The sequence below is a fragment of the Xenopus laevis genome, chromosome 9_10L, assembly GCF_017654675.1.
Source record: "Xenopus laevis strain J_2021 chromosome 9_10L, Xenopus_laevis_v10.1, whole genome shotgun sequence".
NCBI classification, from domain to species: domain Eukaryota; kingdom Metazoa; phylum Chordata; class Amphibia; order Anura; family Pipidae; genus Xenopus; species Xenopus laevis.
This window is the reverse complement of record NC_054387.1, coordinates 6,379,818-6,388,115: the sequence shown is the minus strand read 5'-3', so window position 1 is coordinate 6,388,115 and position 8,298 is coordinate 6,379,818. Positions and strand designations below refer to the sequence as shown.

General features: G+C 43.1%; 1 protein-coding gene across 2 annotated transcripts in view; it reads right to left on the bottom strand.

Moving 5' to 3' along the window:
* Window positions 1-788: 788 nt before the first annotated feature.
* mrc2.L (mannose receptor C type 2 L homeolog) overlaps window positions 789-8,298 on the bottom strand; it is a 32,849-nt gene continuing 25,339 nt past the window's right edge. For both annotated transcript variants that reach the window (XM_018234868.2, XM_018234869.2), the window contains exons 24-30: window positions 7,279-7,517; window positions 7,028-7,196; window positions 5,489-5,638; window positions 5,100-5,219; window positions 4,688-4,867; window positions 3,322-3,348; window positions 789-3,030 (exon numbers count right to left, since the gene is read on the bottom strand). In XM_018234868.2, coding sequence (XP_018090357.1) covers window positions 2,807-3,030; window positions 3,322-3,348; window positions 4,688-4,867; window positions 5,100-5,219; window positions 5,489-5,638; window positions 7,028-7,196; window positions 7,279-7,517 — 1,109 coding nt within the window. In that variant the 3' untranslated portion in view covers window positions 789-2,806. The remainder of the gene's footprint in view (window positions 3,031-3,321; window positions 3,349-4,687; window positions 4,868-5,099; window positions 5,220-5,488; window positions 5,639-7,027; window positions 7,197-7,278; window positions 7,518-8,298) is intronic.

Below are 8,298 nucleotides of genomic sequence, written 5' to 3'. Positions count from 1 at the left end.
AATAATCAAATTTATACCCATAATGTGAAAGATTATGGTGAGGAATTTGGAATGTATATGTAGAGAAAAAGAAAAAGTGGGTAACTAGAGATATAGTCACACATTTCACCTTTATATATTAGAATGTTTTTCTTGTATTTTAAAGGAATCGAGTGAACTTTTTTTTTTTAAAAAAAGTGTATATAACTTGAAATGTTCTTGAGATGGCTCGTATTGTTGTCTATAAAGTTTGCTCTGAGGAAGTGACCCTTTGAGGTTAAGAAACGCGTCAGCAGCCAGTTAATCTAAGCACTGCACCTTTTGCCATAATGTAATGGTCTTATACAGATGACAAAAAAATATAAAGATGTAAAGATGGATGGCCTGAATAGAAAGAGGAGTAATAAAAAGTAGCAACAACAATAAATGTGTAGCCTTACAGAGCATTTGTTTTTAGATGGGGTCAGTGACCCCCACTTGAAAACTGGAAAGAGTCAGAAGAAGAAGGCAAATAATTCAAAAACTATAAAAAATGAAAGACAATTAAGAATTAGCCATTCTATCACATACTAATTATTAACTTAAAGGTGAACCGCCCCCTATGACAACATGAGAATTCAGGCAGACTTAATGCTATAGTATATGGGCATCATTTCCCAGGGCTGGAACTAGGGTAAGGCAGTTGAGGCCCTTTCCTAGAATACAAGAATTTGTGGAAAAGGGGGTAGATTCCCTATCAGAAAAATCCGATGTCTATAGGGAATCTAATAGCCCTTAAACACACGTATGAAACACAGGCTTTACATGGCTGATTGCTTTCACGTTTATTGCAATTGAAATATACCTATACGTCATACCAAGACATAAGGGTATAAATATACAGATAGTGCTTATACCCAAGTTGGGGTGCAACGTCTGATTCCGTGGGTCCTGAAGACGGTTTTGATGGCGGGTATTTGATAGCGGGAGAATCCAGCGGGCCAAGAAGTTATGTTTGAGATGGGCTGATGAATCCTGGGAGATGTATCTGAAATTCAAGCCATTTTACCCTAAAATCAGCTATGGCACTGCTGATTCCTGATTGGCAGATGTAAGGCTGGATTTACTAAAGACCTGTAACACTGAGCAGCAAGAAGGATAGGGTCTCCATCAGAAAATCAGGAAGAGCCAATCTTCAGTGCTCCATCTGTTGGGAATTATTGCTTTGTCTGCACTGGGGATGAACCTCACACTCACAGCCAATGCTCTATACTTATATCAACAGACTCAATACTGTGTATTCCTTTCCTTCCCAAAATATTGGCTGGGCGGCCATCTTGCATTCTGGAAGCTGGGCACTTGGGAGCCATATTCATTCTCAATTCATATCTCTTTCCCTATTTTGCATTAGTGAACCCCTTCATGGTGAGATCCATCAGAACGCCCACTTTTCATTACTAATGGTGTAACAGATGAACTTAGGCCTTGGTATAGACCATAATAAAACCCAAGCAGGGCCTTGTTACAGAGATGGGTCTAACTCCCACGTGATGGTGAAGCAGCACAAGCTGATCCAGTCCATAGCCCTCTTGATCCCTCCTACAAACAAACTGAACTTCGGGAAATGTGATAGGATTTTTAAGGTGGGCAACATCAATTGTGAAGCCAAGGTGGAGCGGGAGTCTCTCTCTTTTGCTCTTCATTCATCTTCTGTTTGTCTCTCCAATTCAGTCTCTTACCCCCCTTCCTCCACTGTTTGGTGTAACTGTCTTATCCACTAATTGACCCTTTCATACAGGCCCGACTTGTGGCGGAAAGACAGAGACCAGCCTAGGGGTCCCGGAAATAGAAATTTGACCCTGCTTCCAAATTTCAGCTTTTTCTCTACATCCCAACCTTCTTTTCCATCCCTTTCTCTTGTATTTCCTCTCCCCCTTCATTTTTATATTCCCCTTTTGATTCCCAACCTATTCTCTATAGAAGGACGGGAGACAGAACACGTCATTATCATAGAACAGTGTTATCAGGGTTTAGTAAATCCAGCCCAAAGGTTTTCCTCTTGTCCTCTCAAAGTTGCATGTGTTTTTTAAATGGCAAAAATATATTTAGTGGCAGCTAAAGTGCATAGACTGAGGTCTCTAAAATAACCATCAGGGGAAAACCACTGGATTTTGGTCCATTGCTTGAAGGGGTTGTAAGGGTGGGGGCTCTGAAACATGCAGGGACGATTTAATAAGAATGTCACAGTAAGAGAGGACAGGGGAGGGAGAATCGTTTGGGTGTATGTCCGACAGATCTGACACAGGAGGAAGCAGAGGAAAGAGAAATAGGAGAGACTGAATAGAAAACATATTATCCAAACATCAGGTTATTTTGTTAGACATCCCCTGCTTTCCCCGACTCCTGTCTCTTGTGCGCAGAGAAGTGGAAGGGATTCAATTCTTCCAGGTTACCAAACCTTGGACTTTCCTGGTACTTTTATGAACTTGAATATAACCATTCTCCCCTAGTCTGATCCAGCAAGCCCAGATTCATGCCCTCTGACCCCGGATATGGGGGGAAAGGCAAAGTATGGGGAAATAGTGGGCAGTCCAGAGATGCAGCTTTTGTTTAAAAATACAAAAAAAAAAACATTTGAGAGGCTGGCAAGGCATTGCACAGCATTGCTTGGCAGCTCCCTTCTAACACTGAATAGGGACAAATTCATATTCAGGAAGGGGGCACCCTGCACCCTCTGAGAACGTTGACCACTTGGGTGGTCTGTGCTGGAAGCAATAAAAGTCAATGTTGGGTCCCTCTCTCCCCTCTGCTTCCATTTTCTTTTCACCATGGTCATTACCACTCCCTCCTAGTCCTGCTGTTCATTCATCTCCATGTCCGACACCAGAATGTTCTTCTCCGCGGAGCCCCCTGGGCCGTTGTTGGTGCGGCTGTATCTGGCGCTCTCAAAAGCCCCCCACTCAGTGGCAAGTTTCCTACGCCGGTACAGATATATGATGGCTACTAACAGGACACAAAGGGCTGTTGTAGATAGAATCACTACTGCCACCGCAGTGGTGTGCTCAGGGAATGCTGTGGGAACAGAACAGGACACGCAATGAGTGGGCCTTGCAGGCATCTTAAAATGCCAAGAGGTTCTGGTTCCTAATAAATGTATTACCCCTCATAGCCCTCCAGTGACAGTGCTCAAGAAGCCAAAGATGTGTAATAAAATTATATATCGGGGTGGACCATTGACTTAGAGCAGCACTGACAGGCTAATAACAAGCAAACACTTCACTTTATGGCCACTGGATGAGGACTAAAAAGGGCAGAGCATCAAGAAGTCTGTCTAACTGAAACAAATTGCTCTGTGGCACTTACCAGATTTGGAATACGCTGTCCCTTCAGCTGGAGAAAAAGAAAACATAAGGAGGAGGAGGGAAAGAGGAGAGAAAATAATTATTTTGCTTAGTTATGTATTTCTAGCAACCAAGACCAAACTACATATTGCACACTAAAACCTATAGTCCCCTCCCTGAAGAACCATCTCTCCCTACTGTACCTGCCTCCCAGAGACTATTATCCCCACTGTTACTATAGACACCATCTCTCCCTACTATACCTGCTATCCCACAGCCACACTCCCTTCCCAGAGACTATTATCCCACTGTTACTATAGGCACCATCTCTCCCTACTATACCTGCTATCCCACAGTCACACTCCCTTCCCAGAGACTATTATCCACTGTTACTATAGGCACCATCTCTCCCTACTATACCTGCTATCCCACAGTCACACTCCCTTCCCAGAGACTATTATCCACTGTTACTATAGACACCATCTCTACCTATTATACCTGCTATCCCACAGTCACACTCCCTTCCCAGAGACTATTATCCACTGTTACTATAGACACCATCTCTCCCTACTATACCTGCTATCCCACAGTCACACTCCCTTCCCAGAGACTATTATCCCACTGTTACTATAGACACCATCTCTCCCTACTATACCTGCTATCCCACAGTCACACTCCCTTCCCAGAGACTATTATCCACTGTTACTATAGACACCATCTCTCCCTACTATACCTGCTATCCCACAGTCACACTCCCTTCCCAGAGACTATTATCCACTGTTACTATAGGCACCATCTCTCCCTACTATACCTGCTATCCCACAGTCACACTCCCTTCCCAGAGACTATTATCCACTGTTACTATAGACACCATCTCTACCTATTATACCTGCTATCCCACAGTCACACTCCCTTCCCAGAGACTATTATCCACTGTTACTATAGACACCATCTCTACCTATTATACCTGCTATCCCACAGTCACACTCCCTTCCCAGAGACTATTATCCACTGTTACTATAGACACCATCTCTCCCTACTATACCTGTTATCCCACAGTCACACTCCCTTCCCAGAGACTATTATCCACTGTTACTATAGGCACCATCTCTCCCTACTATACCTGCTATCCCACAGTCACACTCCCTTCCCAGAGACTATTATCCACTGTTACTATAGGCACCATCTCTCCCTACTATACCTGCTATCCCACAGTCACACTCCCTTCCCACTAACTATTATCCACTGTTACTATAGACACCATCTCTCCCTACTATACCTGCTATCCCACAGTCACACTCCCTTCCCAGAGACTATTATCCCACTGTTACTATAGGCACCATCTCTCCCTACTATTTTTGCACTCTCACAACTCTGGTACTACTCACCTCTGGACAGTTTGCAAATAACACCCATTGAGTTGTTATTGCAAGATCCCAAGTTCCAGACACCATTGCTGCCCTGCACCCAATAGCAGGAGTTAGGACTCAGCAGGCTGGGACCTCCATCCTGTTGCCCCCAGTTGGAGTAATTGACTGGAGAATTATCATTCCACACAAGACCACCCCCTGAATGGAAGCAGAGACGGCATGAGAAACACGGTCCCACTGAAATTCTCCATACATATATTGTATATTTAGTGAACATTAGAGTGGAAACCTTTCACTCCATATAAAATGACATCATTAGTTCCTAACAGAAGGACTAAGGAGGAACCTATCAGCATTATGTAACTGAATGTCCATTTGCCTTCTTATTCCATCCTAAGCCCATTCTCATATTATTATTGGCATTGCTAACCTTTAGAATTAAAGGACATGCCCAGCCAGGCTCCTCTGGATTGGCTCTCATACGACTGCAGGTGTTCCCAAACGAAAACATTCTCTGTCTCATCCACAATAGACAGGACCTCTCCTCCAGCTGTAAAAGAACATTCACATTATGAGCCTTGTCCAAGATAAGGAAGGACCTTGACTACCATGATGGAGGACATTGGGAGAATGAAGTTTGATTCATATTGGTCTTTTGTTGGTCTAGTTTTGCTACTAAACAAATCACATTCAAAACGCAGGCTCTGCAAGCAAGACTTTAATGGTATCAATGTAGCTACTGATGTGCAGAGATATTGCACAAAATCCTCAGCTACTGCACAGCAGTCTAAGCTCTATGTATGTCAGTCTGTTTATTACCATTGTGACACTTCTTGGCTGCTTCCCTCTGGCTGACTCGGATCTCCATGTGAAATGAGTAGCAATGATCACGGAACGGAATCCAAGAGGAGTCACTTAGAGATCTTGGGCAGCTTCCGGCCTCACTCCACTTGTGCATCTTTCGTGACTCTGTTTCACATACGACAAAAAGAATAAATTAGGAGAGTTATGTGGGCAGTGTACACATTATATTGACCCTTATTGGAGGTTAGCTGTTAATTATGACCCAATATGCAGATACTGTAGGTGCTTCAGGTGTCACAATATAAAATACATAAATATAATATGAGGGAAGCCTTCTTTACTAATTTATCTTGTAAACGTACTACAGATTCTGTATAGGGGATTGTTATGCCGGTAGGCTAGGGCCAGATGACTGCGGATCTTATCCTGAGGAATCCACTCCCATACTGCTTCTCCACTCCTGCTCTGCCTGCACCCAAAAACATTATTTCTGCTCGGGGGCAGGCAGACGGGATAGATCTCAGTGTCGAAACGCAACATTTTAAATTTCCTGATGAAATCTGCAATGGTTTTGCATTATCTGGCCCTAAGGTGGCCATAGATGCAAAGATCCGCTCATTTGGCCACATCGCCAAATGAGCAGATCTTTCCCCGATATGCCATTAACAAACATGGCTATATCGGGGGTAATCTGATTGTTCGGCTGAACGATCCGATTACGATGTGCCGTGGGCTCTGGCGGGATCGGTCAGGTCAAAATCAAACCAGACCGATCGACCAAACGACCGATCTCCAACGGACGAAAGATGTCGGCACACGCCACACACGATCCGAAAATCGTACGAATCCTCAATTCGTACGATAGGATCTGTGTGTCTATGGCCACCTCTAGTCTTAGGCATTGACTTCAATTCACCCTTGGCTGAACCCATACAGTAAGCACATTAATTTATATTAAGCAGCTCTGCAGCATGTAAAATTTATAGGTGCCCAAATACCTATAATGCTGCAGCGCTGAATAGTAAGGACCTTATATGTATACTGCATGTATATGTAGATATAGAATATATATAGTGAATAAAGTACCCCCTCTTGTAAAATATAAGGATATTATAAGTTACCGAGGAGTTTCATGACCATGGAACTCCGAGGTAACTTCTAATATCCTCATATTTTGCAACTGGGGGTACTTTATTTATTATAATACACAAGTTTCAGTGAGTCATGTGACAGAAATGACATCAGAACTCACCGTTTATAACTGATGACATCAGAACTCACCGTTTATAACTGATGACATCAGAACTCACCGTTTATAAGGCTATAATTTACAGGATATTCATGGCTCTTGTGTATTATATACATATAACACTACAGTCCCAAATTGTCTTACCACTGTTGTACTTAGAACAAGCTCCTGTTTTGTCGGACTTGCAATAATACATCAGCTACATCTAACACTGGCACTTACCCGTACCAGACTACATTCCCCAATGTTGATTAAAAAAAAGTTCATGATTGCTGGAGCAATGCATGTAAACATGTGACACCAACCTGTATTGAATTTGCAGACAGCCCCCTGCAATTTGCTGCCACAGCTAGCAGTGCTCCAGGTTCCCTGGGAATCCATGTATACGCAGCCACTCAATAGCTGGGGTTCCCCATCTCTCCAGTTGGTGTAAGAGACAGAATCATTAGTGAGCCAAGAGAAGGATCGAGCGCCCTGCAATGGCAAAGATAAGCATGGGTTAATTCCTATGCACATGTGACCTAACTAATTGGTTTATGATACCATACAACAATACCTCCTCATTAGACAGGCCAATCCAGACAGGAGTCTTCGTTCCTGTGACTGACAGGGTCAGATATGCTTGTTGGTAAGGGTCCGGGATGCTGCCCAAAGTCGCATTACGGGTCTCACACAACAGACGGGCATCTGACCATGTCATTGGCTTTTGCAGGATCAGGTAGGAGTTGTTCCTGTATCTGAGGATGGAACCTGGAGCTGGGGGAAATAGCTCAGCAGGAGGGTTGAGGGAGGCCACTGGCATGAGAGAATACACAAAGATCAGAGAAGAGAAACAAGTTAAAGAGATTGGTAGTAGAAGATGTAGGATGGGAAAACATGATTGTTACATTTAAGGGATACTGACATGGTAAAAGATATCTTTTTTTCAAAACACATCAGTTAATAGTGCAGAATTCTGCACTGAAATCCATTTTTCAAAAGAGCAAACAGATTTTTTTATATTCAGTTTTGAAATCTGACATGGGGCTAGACATATTGTCAGTTTCCCAGCTGCCCCCAGTCATGTGACTTGTGCTCTGATAAACTTCAGTCACTCTTTACTGCTGTACTGCAAGTTGGAGTGATATCACCCCTTCCCCCCCACAGCAGCCAAACAAAAGAACAGTGGGAAGGTAACCAGATAACAGCTCCCTAACACAAGATAACAGCTGCCTGGTAGATCTAAGAACAACACTCAATAGTAAAAGCCAAGTCCCACTGAGACTGATTCAGTTACATTGAGTAGGACAAGTAACAGCCTGCCAGCAGTTCCATCCTAAAGTGCAGGCACAAGTCACATGACTGGGGCAGCTGGGAAACTGACAATATGTCTAGCCCCATGTCAGATTTTAAAATTGAATATAACAAAAATCTGTTTGCTCTTTTAAGAAATGGAATTCTACTGGAGCAGCACTATTAACTGATGAGATGATAAATATATCAGTATATAGTGAGATTCTAGTTAGTTAATTTGTTCATGTCATACGCAATTACTGGGGTCTAATGAATACAAGCAACAGTCACTAGTGTCAGGCTA